This window comes from Vulpes vulpes, chromosome 11, assembly GCF_048418805.1.
Source record: "Vulpes vulpes isolate BD-2025 chromosome 11, VulVul3, whole genome shotgun sequence".
NCBI classification, from domain to species: Eukaryota; Metazoa; Chordata; class Mammalia; order Carnivora; family Canidae; genus Vulpes; species Vulpes vulpes.
Genome location: NC_132790.1, coordinates 8,685,193 through 8,708,251, shown reverse-complemented (window position 1 = coordinate 8,708,251; position 23,059 = coordinate 8,685,193). Strand labels below are relative to the sequence as shown.

The window sequence follows — 23,059 nt, the reverse complement described above, 5'->3', positions numbered from 1 at the left end:
CCCATTCTGTGGCTGCCTGGGGATGATGGATGGTCCCATTGTTCAGAAGTGCATCCATACCACCAAAGTAGATCTTTTGGTTATGTGGGTTAACATTGTGTTGATGACGGACTATTTGGTACATTTGCTAAACTATTTTTTAAGTGGCCCTGTGCACTGTAGATTGCCCTTTTTTTATTCCTTATGAAAAGTGAACTCACTCCATAAGCAACACAGTAATCCTGAATCTAGGATAGTAGCATCTCTTATAATACTTATGTGACCTAGACTCAACTCATCCCATCAAGTTAAGTGCCTACATTTTCTGGCTGCCTGGCTGTGCCTACTTGCCTCCTACATATATTCCAAAGGACTCATCTTTCCCAGTTATTTCAGGCTCTTTTTATTATAGGGGGACAGAACCTGCTCATTTTCTTGACAAGAGGAACTATATACCCAGTACTTCCTCCCTCCGGTTCTGAGTGTACCTCCAAGCAGTTGTCCTAACCTGGGTGTCTGGTAGCAGACGAGCTCTCGTAAGCTGGTGAGGGGGGGGGGGGCAGTTGTGGGGGCCGAGCAGACGTGAACATGTCAAGGAGAATGAACAGAGAGGTATGTGTGTAAGGAGGCAAACCCTATCTCAAGTCTGATGAGTCTACTGGGGCTTCTAGCTAGAAAAATGTTCAGGGCAATGGAAGAAAATATCTGAGTTTCGGTAAATAAAGGCAAACCAGTGAAAATATCAATAAAATATTTTTAATGCCTACAATTTCTTTTATACATAAATTGCAAAACTTTCACCTGTATGTGCAAAAGTAGATTCTCTTGCAGGTCAACAGCACCAGAAAACAAGCTAAGCTATGTAAATGTTTTCTTTTTTAAAACTTGATTTGTCCATTATGTAAAAGACATGATGGATTTAATAACTCCAAAGAAATCTATATCCCACTCTTAATCATACACTAAACACCTGAATATTTATTTTATCACATCCACTCACAAAATAAATAGTAGTCTAATATATTGAGCACATTGAAAATAAACCAACCAGTCTCTCTTCATATATTTATTCTCTTTCCAAACATGTTTTGGTCTCCTGCTATATCTCAGAAATGTACTAATAGCTGCTTTTAAGTTACAAAATACAAAACAGTAATTTCTTGGAGAAAATCTTGGGGTAACATTAAAAAAATGAAATTTCGAGTTCCCATAGACTTTCTTTTTTGTTAACAGTCTTTGAACCCTCTCATGGCACACATGTAAGGCTGTCTGTGACATGTGGTACCCTGGCCTCCAAATGGACATAAATGCATTTGTAGTTTAGAGAAAATACAAAGACAAGTTCTGAAAGTAGCCTTAAGAGAAAGTGCCCCTTGCTTTGACATAGCAACATCAAAAGCAAGTGGGACTGTGCAATCAGAGCCATATGAGTTTTATGAAAACTACTTTCCTTTCACATCATCTGTTAGAGAATGCCACACCCATGGTCATGTAACATTACAATCGTGAAATAACGTTACTACATTCGTGAATTAACATTACCCAATAAAAGGCACATCTTCAGATATTGAATTAATAAAATCTGAAAATCAAAATGGTAGAGGATACATTAAAAAACCAAGCACTTAAATTTGTAAACCTTAATAAAATAACAGCTTATTCCAGTTTCTTCAGAGATTTGTGGGCTTTTTGGAAGAGTGGTCAGGAATTGCAGAACAAAATGGAAGACAGGATTTGGAAAACAAGGCCAAGATTAATTTAAAAGACTTTCTCAGGACTTTCTTTTTAATTGAGCTACAGAAGTGCCCTTTTATAATGTTGATGCTGAGGAATAATAAAATCAACATCTGTAGAAGAAACGCACTCAAAGTGATACACGCATAAGGATACAACCTGACTCTTCAAGTTCTGGAACTTTTATCCAGTACCTGGTGCCTTTCTGTACAAATAACTGCACATTAAGTAAAGTGCTCGTAGACTTTAAGCCACCAGAAATCTTTCGGCTATGATAAGCACTTGATTGTAATAGATTTTTTCAAAGAGTCTGAATATTGAAAATATATATCCAAGAAAAAAACTTTTGAAGGGCTGGGGGTAATACAAAAGTGACAGTGAAGGAAATAATGTTCCAAACCTGTTTTATTATGTGGAACATCACACTTTCCTTAAATCAATTTCACTGAAGGTATTTGAGATGGGTGAGAGGCAGTCAATAGGATTTTCTGCCAGTGTGACAGTTCTGTGTGGATCATTAGAAAGGATGTTATTCCTGGTGATGAAGACATCTTTCATAGGATTCAGCTTCAAAGTTAAATCCTTGCACTTTTGAAATTTGAAACTCAATTCAAAATAAGTCAGTCTAAGGGACTGGGTCACATGGCTGTCCCATTAAGGGACTAACAATAGTCATCTATACTACCAAACTTGAAGAATAAAAAGAAAGCTTTACGAATAAAAAGGAATATACAAAAGCAACTTTTGGAACCGTTCTACAAGCTTATGTCCCACTGCCCCCAACCCTCCACATTTAGAATCAAGGACAAATGTTCTCTAGCATAATCATATCTCATTTTCTGTTGCTGACTTTCCTTGAGACTTGGCTTCTCTCCAACCAGAATCTAGGTCAGCCTGATTGGCAAAGGCTGGGTTTGAGGCCTAAGAGCTATCAAGTCTACAAATATGACTTGAAAAAAAGTGAGAATGAAGAAAGTTCCACAGCCCAGTAGAACACTAGTAACAGGGAACATCCCTTCCTACCTGGGAAAAAAATCTCTTCACAGTGCATAGTTTGAAATAAAAGTGCAATATGGGCAAAAAGAGAAAGTGGTACTCTTGATACACATGAATTTAGTTTTTGGTTTTTGCCATTAAATGCTAAAGAATTTAAGATAAAACGCAGTCAATATCAAGAGGTACAGGGGCACCTTTTCCCAAAATATCTGTATAATGAAGGAAGAGAGGGAGGAGGGGAGTCTCACATGTCACTTCCTCAGTTTTTAAACTATTACTCTTCCAAATCTAATGTTTGAATAAAATAAGCATTTTTTTCAATATAAAAATGAATTTTTTAGATAAAAATCAATCAGCACAGTGACCTTGTCTATTTTATAACTAAAGCCAACATAACAGTAAATCTGAATGGAAAACTTGGAAACAAATATTTTTAAACTGAATGGCATAACTTGTATTTAACTTGAAAACAACTTTTTGTTAATTGCCTTATCACCTAAATTAATGAGTAAGAATGCTCAGCATCCAATCCATGAATAATGCAGAATACAATATAATTTATTCTACTTTTTACTTCAAAGTCACAGAGATGACATCCATACGATAATTATAAAGCCTACTCTACATTTTCAAGTTCTCAATCCAAACATATAGCTTAGGACAGGTCACTTTATTGCTGGCAACATTCATAGAAGGGCCAGGTTCCTTATTAAAAGACAGAGTAAGTTTGATTGGGAGCGGGGCGGTGCCCTACTCACACATCAGCAGAATTATGAAGTCAAGAGGCAATCTTTTTTTTTTTTTTTTCCTTTCCAAAGTAGCAAAGGAACAAAAGATTGGCTGACTGGTGAGCGGCCCCGCGTTAGAGTGCATAGCTCATCAGGATCAAGGCTGGCACCTGTGAACAGTTAACTTTGTAAGAGCACTCAAATGGGCATTCTATCACCTGCATTACAGATTAAACCCTGGAAAGTATTTGAAAATACTTTATGACCCAATGACAGCCTGCAAATGACATACGCATTCCTTCTCCTTGAGTACCCAAGTATAAATCTAAAATCATAAAGGGGCTTCTTCATTCTGAAGGCAGGACCTCCCTGCAGCAGAGTGTCTCCAGAATTTCACAAAAATAAATAAAAGCAGCAGCTAACGCTTCTTCAGCTTCTTGGCCTTTCGACGCTTCATTTCTTCTTCTTCACGTCTCATTTCCTCTAAGTCCTCCTGCATACCTAGTCTTAAACTGTAAAAAAAAAAAAAAAGTGTTTGTCAACATACATGAAATTACCACTCTCTTTAAAAATTAAGAATGAAATTTCAACTAGGAGCTCATATGGAATGTGCTGATGCATTAAAAATGCCTAAAGGCTTTACCACTGAAAACAAACTAGCAGGTATATTTTTTACTAGGAATCTCTGCCACTGACTCTGCTTACAGTAGAAAAAAGACCTCATATAAAACTTCAACATAAAAAAAAAAAAAAAAAAAAGAAAAAAAAGAAAAAAAAAATAAAACTTCAACATAAAATACCTTAATATTCCCATTAAAGTAGTGAAATATAAGTTGCTTATAAATAACAGCTTTTAAAAATAAAGAGGAAGAAAATTTATTCAATATATAAAATAACATTCTATTCTTATCCCTTCCCACCATTTGGGTATTTTATGTAGTTAAGAGGAGAACACAAGAGGGAGAAACGTTTAATATTCTGGGTTGAGACTGAAGTGAATTTTTTTAGCAAGTTAACACTATAAAAATAATCATTTGTTGCCCCAACCCAAGAAATTATCACTAGTATAAAAAAAAAAAAAAAAAAGAAAGAAAAGAAAAGCAATTATCACTAGTTTATTAGGTAGTCAAACAGGAATCAGACAGGATCTATATCCCTTCTCAGATCCCTAAGGCCAGTAGTGGTACAGCAGGACTGATATGTGTCTGATGTAGAAAGGGAATTAAAGACGGGGAAAGAGAAACAAGAACACATTGCAACGGGATCAGAGGAGGCTTCCAGCACTTACTGTGTCCCTGTATGGTGAGGCACTGCACCAGGCAACTTGAATATAGTATCTTAACACAGTACCTCAATAAGTAGAAATGGTAAATTTTCATTTTACAAATAAGACAGAGTTAGAAAGGCTAAGTAATTTGTCTAAAGCCCCACAGCAAGTAAACAGGATTAGAATTTAGAACTGTGTGGCCCAAAGCCCCTGCTCCCAATGGTGCATGCAACTAAAGCAGGAAACAAAGGAATGTTTGGGATATTTCTGCACAAATGTGTTAAATTTTGTGCTTACCTCTTTGCTTCTTCCTTCTGCTGCTCTTTCCAACTACTCTCCATGTAACGTAAGGCATAATCGCTTTCATCTTTGTATCTGATAAGAGGAAATCAATGTTGTGAGGGGAAAAAAGCCCAAATTCCTAGTTTTTTAAAAGAACCACATCCTCCTATTTTAAAAATCTGTATCTTGGGGCACCTGGATGGCTCAGTCGGTTAAGTGTCTGCCTTCAGCTCAGGTCATGATCTCAGAGTCCCGGGATCACTGCTCAGCGGGGAGCCTGCTTCTCCCCTCTCCCTCCGCCACTCCCCTTGCTTGTGCTCTTTCAAGCATGCTTTCTTGCAAATAAATAGAATTAAAAAAAAAAAATCTGTATCTTTACAACTAAATCAGAAACACACTAAGGATTACTCTTCCTTGCTTGGCAAGGAGTGAGGTGGACAGAGATGATGGGTAGAGAGGAGTTTCAGAAATAAAGACAAATTAAATGAACTACTACTACTTGAAGGCAACTATTCTTGAATCTAATGTTGATGAAGATACCAATTCAATAACGTTTACCTCATTCACCTCTAGTTACAGATAGTTTAGATAGTTTATATTAAAATCCTGAAAGTACAATATACATGAAAATAATTTTGTACATATTAATCTTATTTGAGCTTCATGGGAAAGGGGAGGACTTTAGAACAAAGAGTAAAGCAGATTAATGGCTTGACCAAGAACATATAGTAGCTAATGATATTACTAATATTAAAATTTTAAAATCTGATATTTATTCCAGTTCTTTTTACTACTAAATATCTTTTTTTAAATACACCTTCTCTTAGGCTTGCCCTCTAATTTCTCATATCAATGGGTTTAAAGGAGATGGCAATTGTCAATTGATAGGGCAAATCCCTTCTCTTTTACATACATACTACCTCATTTAATCCTCCCAGATGTCATTTTTTCCCCCTAAAGATTTATTTATGGGGGGGGGGGGGGAGGAGTACAGAGAGAAAGGGAGAGAGAGAGTCTCAAGTAGACTCCATTATGGGCTCAGAGCTTGACACAGGGCTTGATCTCACAACCCTGAGATAGCGACCTGACCTGAAACCAAGAGTCAGATGCTCAACTGACTGCACTACCCAGGGGCCCTCTTCCAGATGTCATTCTAAAAATAATTTACTCAAGTTTATACAGCTAATGATGAAACTTCCATTCAAACCCTGATCTTCTCCTCTGTACCAGTGCTTCTCAAACTTTAATGTGCATATGAATCACCTGGAAGCCTTATAAAGCTGATTTAGATTTGGTAGCTCTGAAGTGGGGCCTGAGAACCTACATTTCTGACGTTATTGTCAGGTGCTATCAGTGCTGTTGGTCCCATACTGACTGCTGTCCAGGAACCATGGTTTTGAGCAGCAAAGCTTTTTACATGAACGAAAAGCAAATATCAGATCAGACCAGCTTTTAACACAGTGCTGTGGATGGCTGAGTTCAAAGCCAATCTAGTCCTACTACACTAAACTGCTTCACACTCATTAAATATACATTTTATGAAGAGTTTATATTTATTTATTTATTTAAAGAAATAAGTGTATTATTTAAATTTTCCTTAGTCTTACTTTTTTCGGTCATAGCCAAAGATTTCTCGAATGTGCTTGGATATTTCTTCCTGAGGTTCTCCTTCATCTTCAATAAAATCTTCCATTTCAGAGTCATATTCATCCTCATCTTCCTCATCTTCATATTCTCGCTGCCTCTTGTAACTACTGGGGAATGGAGGCCTTTGAGGAACTAAGAATAGAAAAGCCATTACTTACAGGAGTATTAAAACTGAGGACATTCCCAACCAAGTTCTACATAAACTCATTAAGACAGTGTCCTCAAAAACCAGAGCCAGCATGCTGGACCATAGCATGGGGTCATTACAGCCTCATCCCTGGTGCTTCACATTGTTTATAGGAAGTAGAATTTCTATTTATCCCAGAGCTTACTAGCAGCATCCGTTACATTTTCTAGCCTAGTAGTTCCCTTCCTTCTGGATTTAAGACTGGCACATTAAAAAAAAAAACAAAAAAACAAAACCCAAATTACAAATAGCTTACGCTAACTTAGGTGACAACTGAGGTGACAACCTACCATCTACTATCACCATAATTTCAGTACATTTTTTAGAAGTCCAACAAAGTATAAAAAATTCCCAGAATTATGGATAATTATTCAAAGTCTTACTTCAAAAAAACTCACTACATTATCCTTATTCTTGAGCTGTTGTTAATATGCATGGCTTGTCTCCTGAGTGCAGGATTTCTTTCTCAACTTCTGCACTGCCGACATTTTGGGCCAGATAATTTTTTGTTGAGCACCCTGTCCTATGCATTGTAGGATAACAGCTGTGTCCCTGGCCCCTATCTTGCTAGATGAGGATGCTTGCATCTCCTGCCCTCAGTTGTGTCAGTCAAAAAATGTCTCCAGACACTGCCAAATGTTCATTGGGCATCAGAATCATCCTTGGTCAAGAACCAATGTTCTAGCTGAATTAGGAAGTTTAAAGCATGGCATCTCATCTTTTGTTTCTTTTTATATTCTGCATGGCACCCAACAAGTGCTTTAACAAATACTTATTACCATAAAGAACCTATGACATAGTAGCCACCAATGATCCTGTACCTTGAGACAGAGATCCCTAAAGGACCAGTAGTTAGAGCCTTGCTGTTGCCCACTATAAGGAGCAGAAACACAAGGGCAGTCAGAAACAGTTCCTGGTACATTGTGGGTACTTAACAAATATCTGATGAATAAATAAAGTACTAAAGGCGTCAAGCATACAAATATGCTCCAACTTTTGAAGACAGGTCTCTCTTGTCCTCATGAAAAGGTGAAGATGAATTACTTCATTGAACCATAAGGCATATACACTCACCCTGTCCTATAAATCACATAGCCAAGTTTATTGCACTTGGAGACATCACAGGGGTAAACACAGAGGGTCCTAAATAACCCCTTCTAAAGCCTTTTCCAAGTTATAATCCTTAAAGGGACTCTCAGGAACAAAGAGAGATTAAACCATCAGGATTCTATCAACACGAGTACACTAAAGGGCACATTGATGGGTACAGGGTCTCTGGTTACATAAAACAAAGCATTCTTTCCAATTTCCTAGTAACAAATAAATATTCCTAAGGTAAGGGACAATTTACCTTTACCTTACCTTGGGCAGATCTGTAGCCAGATAAGGAAGGCTTCATTCCATTCATCTGTCCATTGCTGGATCGGCTAATTATATTCTTGGAAGAAATTGTTTCTGACACAACAGTACACTTGGGCTTTAGAGGGAGACTAGAGCTACTAACTGGTCGCCCGGGTCCCAAGCTGCTCACCGGTCTCCCAGGGCCTGAACTACTGAGAGTCCGTCCAGCTGGAACTGAGCCACTTATTGATCGCCCAGGGCCACTGACAGATCGCCCAGGGCCACTGACTGGCCGCCCTGGGCCACTGACTGGCCGCCCAGGAGGGGCAGAGCCACTCATTGGTCGTCGAAGGTCATGTGAACTGCTGATAGGCCGCCCAGGGCCACTAGAGCTGCCCACAGATCTCCCAGAACCACCTGAGCCATTGGTGGGTCGCCCAGGGCCATTTGAGCTGCTTGCAGGGTGCCCAGGGCCACCTGTACCACCGAGTGTCCGTCTGGAGAGATTTAAGTCACTGGCTGGCTTCTTGGTCCCACTGACTGATCGCTCAGGTCCTGAGCTGGAGCTGCCATTCTGGCGCCTGGGCACAGGGCCAGAACTAACTGTAGGCCGAGGAGCCCCTGTGCTGGGCCGTCCAGGAGCTGAGCTGGAGCTGTTGCCTGGCTGCCTGACACTTGGACTCTTAGCTTTATTGTGTGGGGTAACCATGGGCCCAGGCCTGGAATGGCTAGGATGGGGAGGAGATTTTTTGGCTTTGTGCTCAGTAACAGATTTCTGAGTCCCTTTAGCACAAGTCTTTGAGACACTTGGTGAATAGGTGCTGGAGTGGGGCTTTCCAGCCCCATTAAAAACAGGTCTGTTATGGCCCTCACGAAGTAAGGGTTGGGAGCAGTTGACAGATCCTGCTTTGGTCCTCTCTCCTGGCATGGATTTGGATGAAGACACACCTAAGTGTTTCTCATTGGCTGTGCTGGGTCTGGATTTCTTCTCAGCATGAGGAAGAGGAGTACCCCTGGAAGAAGGATGCTTGCTAAGTTTTGTGCCCACGCTTTCTTTCTGAGAGGGTGCCTTTTTGGTTGGAGGTAGTCTTGCATCTGTCTCAGGTTTCTTTTTCCTCTGCTTTCGTTCAAGGAATTCTCGCTCCCTAAGTTCCTCTGCAGTCATAGGCCTCTCTTCTGTCTTCTTCACTACCTTGATCTCCACTGGTTCATACTGCTTTTTCTCAGCCAGCCTGAGTAGATCAGTGAAGTTCATGAGTGGCGGGGCACTTTTGAGGGGGACCTTTGGTTTGCTTTCAACTTTGGGAGGTTCTTGCTCTTCCTCATACTCTTGCTCTGACTCTGCTTGATTGTATTCTAAGAATTCATCTTCTTCTTCCATTTCATACTCTTGTTCTGTTCCCTGGCTAGTGTGGCTTTCCACTGCCTGCCTCTTCTTTGATTTTTCCTCAACAGGAATCCCGTTGTAACCATGGAAATTATCCTTTGTCCTCTTGGCCATAGCTCTTGCTTTCTTGTCATGTTTTAGTTCAATTCGCTTTTTTACTAGCTCTTCTTTTCTCCTTTTTTCCTCTAAAGCTAAAGGGGACAAAACAAGAACAAAGTGTCTCAAGGTCTGGAGAGCTCAAGTATTTCACCTGATATCAGTAGGTGGCCAAAACACAAGCAACATTCAAGTTACGGTTTGAAGATATCTAGGAATAAAATGGGGAAGTCCTTTGAACAAGTATCAGTTGAGTCATCTTTACATAATGAGTGGGTCACATATGGGTCTTTCAATATGACAAAGCAAGTGAGACACTGGGCTTTTAGCTTTAAATATAGAAAATAATTCATACCAAATAAAGTATACCAAGTTAAAAAAACAGTAGGCACTTCACAGTCATTATTATGAATAAATGAATACTTAAATTTATTAAATCAGTTTCACTGTCACTTGCCTGAGGTAAAAAACTACTGTTTGAGTTATACTGGTCTTCAAAAACTGTCCCTATTTTAACCTTAAGATAGCATTCTTGATAAAAAAAAAAAAAGACGTAGAGGCAGATTCAGAATGAGGGCCAAAGAATGGAGTTCCTATTGGGACCTAGTGTGGCCAAGTAGAAGATATGGTCACTATCCCCAAAAGCTCCTAAGAGGAAATAAGAGATAATGTCCATACAAATGATAACATCCATACATATGAAATCCTCTAAATACAGTTGATTCGGACACATACACAAATCCATTAGCCAATTATGTTATTACAAGCACCCACTAGTTGAGTACAAGCTAGCTGTGAAGGTGGAAGACTTTAAAATTGAGAATAAGGCTAATAGATACATACCTTTTTGCCTGAGCTCCTCTTCTTTTCTTCTGAGAAAAGCCTGAACGGCTGCAGACTGGACACCCTTAACTTTTGGGTCTTTTTTGGGAGGCCCCACTGCCAAACTATACCTTTTCTAAAAATAAAGAAAATGAAAATTATAATCAATTCAACTTTAGAAATGTATTTGCTATTAGGTGTAAAGCACTGTGTCACACAACTAAGAGGTTTAAATTATTGACTGAAAAACTGATTCTGAATAATTAAGAGATCACATAACCCATATGAAAGCTTAGCTATAAAGTTTTGGTTTAAATAGGATTATGCATGATTGTCTTTAGGTACAGAATTTCTTTGTAACAATCCTAAATAATGCACAAGTGAACAATTCAGAGAAATACTATTTTGGATTTATTTTCCAAAAAGGTACTTGGACTGGGGAACTTTTAAAAATAAATCACCACTTAGAACACATTGTTTTAAAATTATTTTTTTTAAGATTTTATTTATTTGAGAGCAGGGGGTGGGGGCACTAACACAAGCGGGGAGGCAGAGGGAGAGAAGCAGACTCCACACTGAGCAAGGAGCCAGAGAAGGGCTCGGGGCTGGGGGTGGGGGCTGGATCCCAGACCTTGGGATCACCACCAGAGTGGAAGGCAGATGCTTAACTGACTGAGCCAACCAGGCACCCCTGGATTGTTTTAAAATTCTGATTTAAAAAAAAAAAATCAAACTTATTTAGAACTAAGCATTTCAAAATCTATCTTCTCAAACAGAAACAATTACTCAAAAAGTTTCTTTTTTTCTTTTTAATTAGAGAGAGAGAGAGAGAGAAAACAAGCAGGGGGATGGCAAAAGGCAGAGGGAGAAGCAGGCTCCCTGCTGAGCAGGGAACCCAAAGAGGGGCTCCATCCCAGGACCCTGGAATCGTGACCTGAGCCAAAGGCAGATGCTTAACCAACTGTGCCACCCAGGTGGTTTCTCTTCTGAGTACTTTATTCCAGATTATTTTCTAGTAGACTCACAGCTACATAGGTTATTTTGCTTACAACATGAAACACTGAGATTTTCCTTTGACCACAGGCAAAGTTGGTGGCAAACCACAACTAAAAAGCATTTCAAAGAAATCTAAGCAGCAAGAAGTACCCAATTCTCTATGACTTTAACCATAGCTCTTATGTTCATTAAATATTAATTTGCCACACGAACTGTTTTAGACAGGTTTCCTATCACCCAAAAAGTACTAATATTATCCTGGCACAGATGGTATTTCTCTGGGCTTTCATTTTTATATAACAACACTGAGAAATGACTGAAACTATAGGAATGTTAATTTGAACTATGATAGGAAAAATATTTCCATTTTATAAGTATCTATCATTAGAGAAGTGTGATAAACAGAGTAACTCAGACCAGGATAATTCATCTCTAGGACCATTCCACATTAAATATATGCATAGGGAATAAGTTTTTAAATGCCCCCCCCGCCCCTTGGGCACCTGGTGGCTCAGTTGGTTAAGCCTCTGCCTTTGGCTCAGAATGGCACCTGTATCAGGTTCCCTGCTTAGTGGAGAGGCTGTTTTTCCCTCCACCCTTCAACCTGCTAGTGCTCTCTCTCTTAAATAAATGAAATCTTAAAAAAAGATGTCCATGCCTCCTTTTCTGTTAGACAGATTACATTCTTGTCTACTGAACCTGTTATGCTAGTTAAAAAGGAAACAATAACCTCTGAGCACAAATTGAGCTACTTAAGAACCAAAAACCCGATTCCCAAAATTTGCATGAATTCCTAGAGGAAAGCCAAAGGATCCATGCTTACTATGTGGCTGGCAAATAATACAAGGCATCCTGAAATAGGTTAGGAGTTCTAGCTAAATTATTCACCAACAAAGTAGCTGGCCAAGGAAGCAGGCTCTAATCCAACCTGAAAATCCTGCCATGATAGCAATGCTGTGACCTGACACATCCCTGACTGAAATCCCAAGAGAGCATCATCCAGAGTCCTTTCCCAGTCATTTTGGTTGAGCCACAGTAAAATCCAGTAATAAGTCTCCATCTTTAGTTATAAATTTAGTTGTAGGCCCTCTCCGTTGTAGACTGGGGCCCCATATTTAAAGAAGGAAAGGATACTTAGGAGAAAGAGAATACTGCTTTACCTAACTAGCTATATAGAGTTGTCCTGGTTTATAAGAACCTCAAACATAGGCCTAATCTCCAAGTTCGTATTTTCTTAATGGAAGAGACACTATGAATATGATTCAAGTTGCGTAAGGCATATATAGACCCGTGAGCAGAAACATACACACTTCACCCTATCCCATTAGGGAGATTTGTAAGAGGAAAGACAGATTTTTGTTGCCAAGACTTAATATTTTCTGTGTCTGCCAACTACCTAGTCCATAGACTTACCTGCCAAATCAAAGCTTATACAAGGTTTCCCCCCACAAAATACCAATAGACGTGTTAATGTTATCTTAAACAGCACTGGTTCATTATCTTGATATTACAGCAATGAGTAATTCCTATTTTGACTTCAGGATAGACCTCTTTCTTCTTAATGTGGGACTTCAAGAGATAGGTAATGGAAAATGACTAGCTGAAAAGCTACTGTTCTCCAAAGGGAAAACACTGTCAATAGGGCACAGTTTACTAAACTTCAGTCATTTGCATAACATCTTCATCATTTTTGCCCTTTTAGTATACCACCTGTATTATTTACTAACCTTAAGAAAACAGACGTAACACTATGACGTATAATTATAGCTTTACTTTAAACAATATCTATGAAATGACTGGCTTGAAAGGCTAGTTACATTCTTCCAAATCATATTAAAATATAACCATTTAAAAATATATATAACTATGAGAACTAAAAGTATTTGTGTATCACCTACAATCACAGTACAGCCAGAGCTATCCGCACTGCACTTTGGGAAACACCAAAAAGGAACATAAAAATACAGGAGGGGCAGGACACAAAGCAGCAGCAAGGGAGGGGGGTGTTCAGGATCTCAGATTCACTCAGAAAAGAATTCCAAAGATTACCTTTAGCTTTTTTTCAAAGCATCCACCTATTTCTATCCATTCACACTGCCAATTTTAAATTCAGTTTTGTTCTAACATCTCTAATCCACAAGGGTACTTATTAAACTGGCTTTCCATTTAACCCAATAACTTTGCAATACTTTTTGTCCTATGATGTAGAAGGGATTCAATAAATCTATAAAAAGTCTTATTTCATTGGTATGCTAGGAAATGAGAAGGGCAAGGTCCTAACTTGATGAGGCTTAATCTTATTCACCGGCATGAGCTGAGTCATAATTAGTAGTTTCTTACATCCTCTGTAGCTTGATGTACTCAAACGCAGATACTAGGAAAGTATTTATATATTCTCTTTCACAAAGTTTAGGTCAAAACTTAGAAATGTGAGGTTAAAAAGGGGGGAGGGCTGGGTCTTCATAGATGATTTTCTTAACAGTTGTATTCAGATATAATTCACATACCGTAAAACCTACCCATTTAATGTGTACAATTCACTGGTTTTTAGTATATTCAGAGTTGTACAACCATAACCATCACCACTATTGGAGTTCAGAACATTTACATTACCCCAAAAAGAAATCTCTTACCTTTTAGCAGTCATTCCCTAGTTCCTCTCTCCCCTCTGCCCCTGGAAACCACTAACTTACTTTGTGTTTCTGCAGAATTGCCAATTCCAGACATTTCACATAAATGAAATGAAATTATGTACCCAGTGTACCACTATCTAGTGCTATGTATCACAATATAAGGTAAAATTTACAGGCCATAGACAAATGGTTATATATGAGTGATTATGCAACATATGTAAGATTTTTCAATTTTGAAAACCCTTACTGATAATTTTCACTTGACTCTATTATTATAAAGTTTGAAAATAGATGCCTTCAAAGTCCAAGAAAATATCTTTGGGAGATGCTCTGTAAGTTGGTTCCAAACATCCTGAACTGAGAAATTATAATTATTTCTCTGGCTTAACTGAAATTAAGAAATGATTAGTTTCTATGACCATTAAATGTTTCAGCAAGGGTATAATTTTAATTCTTTTGGAGTAAGAACAATATACCTAGAACTTTACTTTTATTTTTTAAATTTTATACCTAGAACTTTAAAATGACAAATATGTGGATACCTAAGTAAATTTAAATGGTGCTAATGTAATTTTACTCTGTTGTCAGTGTTGACTTTTCTCAAAAACTTTGAAAGAAAAAATTGAAATCATACAGTATGTGGCTTCCATGGTCAATTTTATGTGTCAACTTGGCTACTCGATAGTGCCCAGTTATTTAGTCCAACACTAATCCAGGCATTGCTGTTGAAGATATTTTGCAGGTGTGGTTAACATCTATAATCAGAGGGATCCCTGGGTGGCTCAGCGGTTTAGTGCCTGCCCCTTTGGCTCAGGTCATGATCCTGGATTCCCAGGGATCCCTGGGTGGCTCAGCGGTTTAGTGCCTGCCCCTTTGGCTCAGGTCATGATCCTGGATTCCCAGGATCGAGTCCCACATCAGGCTCCCTGTATGGAACCTGCTTCTCCCTCTGCCTGTGCCTGTGCCCCCCCCCCCTCTCTCTGTGTCTCTCATGAATAAATAAATAAAATCTTTATTTTTTTTATTTTTTATTTTAAAAGAGATTTTATTTATTTATTCATGAGAGACACAGAGAGAGAGAGAGAGACAGAGACAGAGACAGAGACAGAGACAGAGACACAGGCAGAGGGAGAAGCAGGCTCCATGCAGGGAGCCTGACATGGGAGTTGATCTCGGATCTCCAGGATCACACCCTGGGCTGCAGGCGGCACTAAACCGCTGCACCACTGGGGCTACCCAAATAAAATCTTAAACAAAACAAAACAAAACAAAACATCTATAATCAGGTAACTTTAGGTAAAGCAGTTTACCCTGAGTAATTTGGGTGGTACTCATCTAATCAGTTGAAGGCTATTAAGAGCAAAAACAGGTTTCTCAGAGAAGAAGGTATTTGCCCTACAAATTTCAGACTTGCCAGGCCACACAATTACATGAACCAATTTCCTAAAATAAATCCTATTGGTCTGTTTCTCTGGAGAGCCCTGATTGATATAGTGGCCTTTTGTATTGTGGTACTTTCACTTAGTACAATCTTCTCAAGGTTCATGTAACATGTATTACTACTTCATTTCTTTATATGGCTGAATATTTCATTGTGCTGATGTACCACATATCTATTCATAAGTTGACTGGCATTTTTTACTTTTCGGCTATTATGATTAATGCTGCTGTGAACACATGTGTACAGGTTTTTTTGTGTGAGCATCATTTCTCTTGGGTATATCATTATGGATCTTCCTAACATTGAGCTAGCCAGACCTTTCAAAAAGGGACACTGTGGTATCAAAAGATTTGAGATTTGCTGTAATAGAATATATTAGGTATCAGCTACCCCCACAAGGGTAACCCAGTAGAGAACCATGTTTAAAAAAAAAAAAAAAGCCTCAGGCTGGGATTACATTATATCCCATTTAATAAAGCCAAAGAACTATTTGGCACTTTCTCCTGCATCAGATGGTCACATTTAGCTCTAGCAGCAGCACATCAAGATGCACCCACCAATTCTGAATCGGATTCAAGGCACCAGGCTGCTTCATTGTTTGAGCTTCATGAAAAGCAGCTGGACAAGAGTTTCTTTTATCCTAAGTGTATCCATCCATTTTATTATACTGCAAGCCAACTCAGTCATTCTGCTGGACCCCAATGAATGATCCACAGCAGTGAAGCTTATGCCATTTAAATACAGTATCGGAGATTTTGCCAAGATTTGTAATTCTGAAGCCAACAGACCTAAAAAACATTAATTCACTTTAAGACATACGTGTTCCTTGCATTGAAATTATACTGCCACGGTCAGATTAAGAAAATAAGTTTCTGTTTAGAAATATGTTTTAACCAAATACGTTATGTTGGAATCAATTAGCCAATCCCTTCTTGAAAGCTGGTCTTTACTCAGGAAATAACATATTGTTGCAATAGGAGGAAACGTAAATTTCCTAATGGGTTTACATATATTAGAGATTTATTATTGGTTAGAATTAGGAATATCCAAATACATCCTTCAGTTTAATAAATCACTACACAATTTCTGAAGTGTTCTCAAAACATCATAGTCAAGGAATAAATGCAGGCCAGAAAACGAATGATTTGCATTAGGCTTGCTTAGCTGGGTGGCTAAGAGAATAAAAATAAAACAATCAAAAAGTATGCTATTCAGGATTGCTACAGGATCAAATGTAAAATTCAATATTACTGTCTTAATAATATACCTGATTATAAAATGTAATGACAGATAGGTACCTCAGAGCCTCTAGTCCAACCTCTAAGTTAGAAGTAGCCCCAAAAGCACAACTGTGTATTTACTGGTTGTTGCACAGTTTGTAACAGAATGTAAATTAGAATCTAGGTCTCCTGTTTCAGGTCCAAAAGTATTTTTACTACAATATGTCTCACTTCTAACTTAATCCCAACACTTTCTTCCAGCGGTAACCACAATCTTAAATGCCCTTCCCTAATTTCCACCTGCCTCCTGGACAGTGCCATGACCTCAAACAGGTCCACCATTTAACTTTCTATATTATCTTCTTTCACCCTCAGACTATTTCTGTTAACCATGCTGGCACTCTCCCAAACAGGCTGTAAATCTCTCTCTACCCACCAGTTTCCAAATTCTGTTGGTTTGCCCTTTAAATTTCTCTCCCATCAGAATTGAGGGAGAAGTACCATAAAAAATAGAGTTCTTGTCTAAGGCTGTATTAGGCTGGAATTGAGGGTAGGAGGCTGGATGGGTTTAGGCTTTACAGATGACAACCTTCCTCACATCCAATACACCCCTCATTTAACACAGGATCATGATTAAGAGCAAGAACTCTAGAGCCAGTAGGCAAATTCTCTGCTCTGCCATTAATAGCCCTGTCACTTATTAGCTGTGTGACTTCAGGAAAGTTTCTTCCTATCTCTGGGCCTCAGTTTCCACATCTGTAAAACAACCTTCCTTATATGGTCATTAGAGTGATTAAATCTTTTTTTAGAGTGATTAAATCTATATACACAAAGTGCTTAGAACAGTGCCTGGCACTGAGTAAGCATTTTAAGTGTTAATTGTTATTATTCAGAGATTCATTCTCAGGCAGTGATGGGGAAGAGAAAATAACACAATCTCTGTGGGGGTAGGTTTTCTAAAAGACTTTCTCCCTGAAACACTAGTTAAGTAGTGCTGCTCTAGTACCCTACGACCCAGCAGTTGCACTACTGGGTATTTACCCTAAAGATACAAATATAGTGATCCGAAGAGGCACCTGTACTCCAGTATTTATAGCAGCAATGTCAAGAGTCAAACTATGGAAAGAGCTCAGATGTCCATGGATAGATGAATGGATAAAGAATACTACTCAGCTATCCAAAAAAAAAAAAAGAAAAGAAAAGAAAGAAAGGAATCTTGTCATTTGCAACGATGTGGATGGAACTAGAGGATATTATGCTAAGTGAAATAAGTCAATCAGAGAAAGAATTATGATCTCACTCATAAGTGGAATTTAACAGAGGATCACAGGGGAAGAGAGGAAAAAAATAAAACAAGAAATCAGAAAGGGAGACAAACCATAAGAGACTCTTAATCACAGGAAACAAACTGAGGGTCCTGGGGGTGGGGAGATAGGGGATAGGGTAACTGGGTGACAAACATTAAGGAAAGTAGGTGATGTAATGAGCACGAGGTATTTTATAAGACTGATAAATACTGACTTCTACTTCTGAAATTAATAATACATTATATACTAATTGAATATAAATTTAAAATATATATTTTTTAAAGTATTGCTCTAGGCTAGCAATCCCAGCTACTTCAAGCACTGACAAAGTCATCTTCAGATGCAAGCATGGGGAGCAATCCTGTTATAATTGATTATAGATCAAAAGTTGCAAAATGACTGCCTCCAGAAAATTTTGTTGGCCCATACTGTTCTTTAAAAGGAAATATAACTACTATAACACATGGTAGGTTTCTTTTGAATACATAGAGCTTGGTATCATTTTATATCTAGACTACTTCAAGAACTTACATTATTACCATTTTATATCCAGATTACTTCAAGAACTTACATTATCTACCTGGTCCTGAAGACATCTGAATTTGACAACCTGGTTAAAGTCCCTGAACTCCTTTTTCAGTACCTGTATTCTTTTTTTTTTTGGGAGGGGGGGAGGTAGGGAAAAAGAGAGAAGGGGGAGGAAGGGAGGGAGGGAGGGAGAGAGGGAGAGAGAAAGAAAGGAGGAGGAGGAGGGATAGAAAGAAAGACTCCAGCACAAAGTCTGACCTGGGACTCAGTCCCAGGACCCCGATATCATGACTTGGGCTGAAATCAAGAGTCGGATGCTTAACGGACTGAGCCACCCAGGTGCCCCCTCAATACCTATATTCTTATCCTTAAGGGACTATAGCCCCCAAATCCTTATGTCTAGTACCACATGAAGGCTTCTTCTGTATTTTTTGGTTTGAGGGTCACACCTTGTCTGGGATGATTTTCACAGTATGACTATGAGAAAGACCACATAACTTGTCTCATGCACCTACAAGCCATCAATTATAGTTACCTGCAACCTACAAGAATCCATATTCCAAGCTTTAGCATTCTACCAAAACAAGAAACTGTTTTTGCTAGAGGACCTAGGGAGAAAAAATTTAAGTCAAGGTTACCCAAAATATCTTTTCTCTTTTAAATTTATTTATTTATTTATCTCTTTTAAATTTAAATGGAGCTTGTGACAATAACTAGTTACATCACCTTGATCAGCTCTTTTTTTTTTTTTTTTTTTGATTAGCTGTTTTTTTAAATTCAGTTTTCCACTGGGAAATGATAGCTTGCCTAATATTGCTAGGCATGATGCAACCTTCCTTTGTTTTAACTAAAACATTCTAAAGATAATTATTTCTCCTAAAAAGACAACAGAAAAGAAAGAGGTTGCATTACAGAAATGTTCATTGCTTCTCAAACCAGATACAACAGATACCTCTTAAAAATGAAGCCCCAGAGATAGTTCAAAGTGGCTGTCCAGGTGTTTTACATGTTAGCCTCCCTTGGAGCTAATCAGTGCTAGTCACCATATGTCCTTCCTGTAGCAAAGGTGTGACACAGGAACTCTGAAGACTGAAATATGAACATCAGCTCTGATAAGATCCAAATGGATGGTGGGGAAGATGACTAAAGAGAAATAAGAACCAAATAAGTACTAGAGAGGGAAGGAAAGGAGTTATACCTGCCAATTACTGCAAAGCCTCTATGGTTCTCAGACAATAAAGCTTATGGTATAGCTTTGATAAGTAAGAGAATAATCAGATGAACCAAGTGAAAGTGAGATCATGGATTAAATTTAACTACTGCCTAGCTCTGTCGTTCATTAGTTTCTTTTGTGATATACTTCATCTGATGTAAAAAGGATTATAATGCTAACTAAATCAAACTTCTAGGCTTACTAGCTTTTCCTGGTGGGCAGGGGAAAGCATGCTTTCATAACATATATGCCTATATTCATCTATTAGATTTTAAACGACCTCACCAATTACCTGTCTTCTTTTTGCTTTCAATCTTTATTTCAAAGATCTGTTGATAATGTATTCTGAAATGCCCACAAGTTTTGAAATCTTCTGCTCTAAGAATATCTGCTTTTCTCCCAGCAGCCATTGGTTTTGAGAATAAGAAATGACTTGGTTTGGATTCTTCTATGGACTATTCCTGGGCATCAAAGCTATCATTTTTTTTTTTTTTTTGACCTCCAATGAAATTCAGGAAGATCTAGAATAAAATATGGACCTAATTATGCAAAGATAAAAAGTCACTAACTCCAATACTGACTTGTCTAGAAAATCTACGGTATTTGCAGAAAGTGAATTCTGTTGTTCAAAGGCTTAAGCCCATAACTTTAACCTGCAGATCTTATGACTCATGGCTCTGGGGAATGATTATTCAGGGTACTTGGGATGGGAGATGAATACAGGGGGATTTAACAAATTTTAAACTGACCTGTATCAGTTTTGTTTTACCAGTTATTTTACTATCGTCAGATGAATATTTTCAAAAAGGTAAAAAAAAAGGGGGGGGGGGTGTAAAAAAAAAAAAGCCTTAGAAGATAAGAAAAGGGCAGGAGGGCCGCCTGGGTGGCTCAGCGGTTGAGCGTCTGCCTTCAGCTCAGGTTGTGATCCCGGACTCCCAGGATCGCGTCCCACATCGGGCTCCCTGCGTGGAGCCTGCTTCTCCCTCTGCCTGTGTCTCTGCCTCTCTGTGTCTCTCATGAATAAAATCTTTAAAAAAGAAAAAAGAAAAGGGCAGGAGTGGGGAATACAAAACAAAACCACTGCAAATACAGAAAAAAAACTTAAAAAAAAAAAAAAGAAAGAAAGAAAATGCAGAACGCAGAGTGAGAGCTCAATAAATTGCAGTTGAATTGACTTCAAGAGAGAGCCGTTCGGGCTGTACACCTCACTGATCCAACCGCAGGTATCGCAATGCAATTTGTCGGTTTACAGCTGTGCTGTGGGTACCATCTGAGGATCCAGAAATGACTCGTTTATGCAAAACAGCTACCACCCCGCGCACCAGGCCCTCTCCGTGCCTCCAGCGTGTACATTTTGAAAGGCTTACCCGGCTCTGCGGATATCAGCGAACCGGCAGATATCACCGAGCAAATGGGACGCAGATTTCGAACAAAGACACGTCGCGAAGGCCGCGAGCGAACGCAAGGTTGAGGAAGGCTAGCTCACCCAGTCTGCTGGCCAAGAATTTCGTGGAATCCGCTCAACTTCTGTTCCCGGGGTGTTATTAACCCTTTGGGAGGCTGTAACTTAATCATCTCGTTGGCTGGACGGGTGGGGCCACAAGTCGGAGAACTTAACTTGCTCGAGGAATCGCACGATATTCAGCCCCGTCTCGGGGGGGTAAATAAATCGGCCGAAAGGCGAGATCAGGCCAAGTCCCTAAAAGCCCCGCAGCTTCCCAACATACACGCTCCCTTCCCACCCTCCGGGCTGGACTTCACGGCGGAGCCAGAGACCACCCGCGCTGGGTCCCACCACCACGTACGCCGCACGGTGTCAGCCACCGGCCTTCGCGCAACTCGACGGCCCCCGAGCTGCACAGTCCGCGTTGCAGGGTGACTAAGCCCGTGAGGCTCCCGGACCGGAAGGCTCCCGCCCCCCCCCCCGCCCCTTTTCACCCGGAGTCCGCACGAGTAGCTCGCTGCCCGGGAGGAGGAAACAGGGCGCCCCAGCTCTCGCCCCCTTCCCTCTCCCGGACAGGCCGGGCGATGCCCGCAACTTCCGCGGCCACGCATTCCAAACTTGAGGACCGGGTCTCCCAGAGTGGCGCCCGGCGGCTACTCACCGGCACGTTGTTGACACCCTGCCCTTTGGAAGCTATCAGGAGGATCTCCCTGAAATCCATGTCGGCTGGGGCGGAGGACCGGGCCAGGCTCTCGGAAAGAAGTGAAAGTACGGCTTCCCGAGGCGCCCAGCCGCCGCCGAGGGAACTGCCCGGCCCACCCCTCTCGCACCCCGCCTCGGCACGACCACTTCCGGCGCCTTCCGATGCCGTCGGCCCGCCCCTTTCCCTCCCGCGGCCTATATCCTTTCGGGTCCGGCGCTCGGCTCGCGAGTCCCTGGCGTAACTTCCGCTTTCGGGCTCCAGACCCGTAAAACGTGGTACGTGGCCGCTGGCGTTAGCCCGGGGGGCGGGGCTAGGCCTTCCAGCGGCCAATGAGACGCGGCCTGGGGGGCGAGGGGTGTGGCTAAGGGAGAGCTCCGCTCCCCCGGCGGCCGGGTCGCGCGACCTCGCGGTCTTGGTGTTCCCTGCGAGCCCTGAGCGGGGGCAGCGAGGGAGGTTGGGGGACGTGGGGTGGGGGGGGGGGGGGGCGGGCTACCTACCAGGCCAGCGCTCGCTGGGTGTCACGGGTGGCCGCTCGGGTCCGGAACGCCGGGGCCCCAACAGCTGAACCGACGGGGCTCGAGCAGGGGGTTTCAGTTACAGGTTGCGAGGCGCTCCGCGAAGCTGCGCATGCGCGCGCGGCCCCGCCTGGTCCTCTAAGATAGAGACGCATTGCTCACCGCGGGGTGTGCTCGCCTCCCCCACCGACGCGTGCATGTCCTGCCTAGAGGCGCGGGCTTCGTGCTTTGGCCTCGTCTGGGCGATGAGCCCACGTGGTGGAGGAATGAAGGCATTCCCTACATACAGACCCAGCCTCCGGCACCTAGCTGGCGCGCTGATGAAACATACATATATGCCCCTTAGGTGTACTAACTGGGGTGGGGGTGGGGGTGCCAGTCTTGGGTTCCTTTTAAGAGTATCTGGGGCCTGTAAAGTCGTCTCGTTCAGTAAAATACACTAATTAGACAGACCTGGGGGTGGAAGTGAGCCGCAGTTGTCTGCTAACTAGTGGGACGGATCTTTTCAGTGGGCTGGAAATACTCCCAAACTGGATCGTGGTGATGACTCTGCTGTGAATTTACTAAAAGTCATTGTACCCTCAGAACAGGTG

General features: G+C 40.7%; 1 protein-coding gene across 3 annotated transcripts; it reads right to left on the bottom strand.

Annotated features, from left to right (window-relative positions):
- Positions 1–713: 713 nt before the first annotated feature.
- SPTY2D1 (SPT2 chromatin protein domain containing 1) lies at positions 714–22,584 on the bottom strand. 3 transcript variants are annotated; one of them, XM_072725441.1, is made up of 7 exons: positions 21,910–22,125; positions 21,291–21,455; positions 10,488–10,602; positions 8,183–9,739; positions 6,594–6,765; positions 5,002–5,079; positions 714–3,949 (listed from the first exon to the last, which is right to left on the bottom strand). In XM_072725441.1, the coding sequence occupies exons 4-7, from the start codon at positions 9,660–9,662 to the stop codon at positions 3,856–3,858; spliced, it is 1,824 nt and encodes a 607-aa protein (XP_072581542.1). In that variant the 5' UTR covers positions 9,663–9,739; positions 10,488–10,602; positions 21,291–21,455; positions 21,910–22,125; the 3' UTR covers positions 714–3,855. The 3 variants fall into 3 exon arrangements, with proteins under 3 accessions (XP_072581542.1, XP_025843953.1, XP_025843952.1); XM_025988168.2 differs by lacking the exons at positions 21,291–21,455; positions 21,910–22,125 and adding an exon at positions 22,449–22,584; XM_025988167.2 differs by lacking the exon at positions 21,291–21,455 and having other exon boundaries at positions 21,910–22,197.
- Positions 22,585–23,059: the final 475 nt, after the last annotated feature.

Bases quoted from the DNA above. Each gene is read 5' to 3' on its own strand.
- SPTY2D1 (XM_025988167.2), bottom strand. From the start codon at position 21,969: ATGGATTTCAGGGAGATCCTCCTGATAGCTTCCAAAGGGCAGGGTGTC. The intron at 9,740-10,487 runs GTATGTATCTAT...TGTCCCCTTTAG, and splicing joins AGAGGAGCTCAGGCAAAAAG to CTTTAGAGGAAAAAAGGAGA. The intron at 5,080-6,593 runs GTAAGACTAAGG...TCCTCTTATCAG, and splicing joins TTTGGCTATGACCGAAAAAA to ATACAAAGATGAAAGCGATT.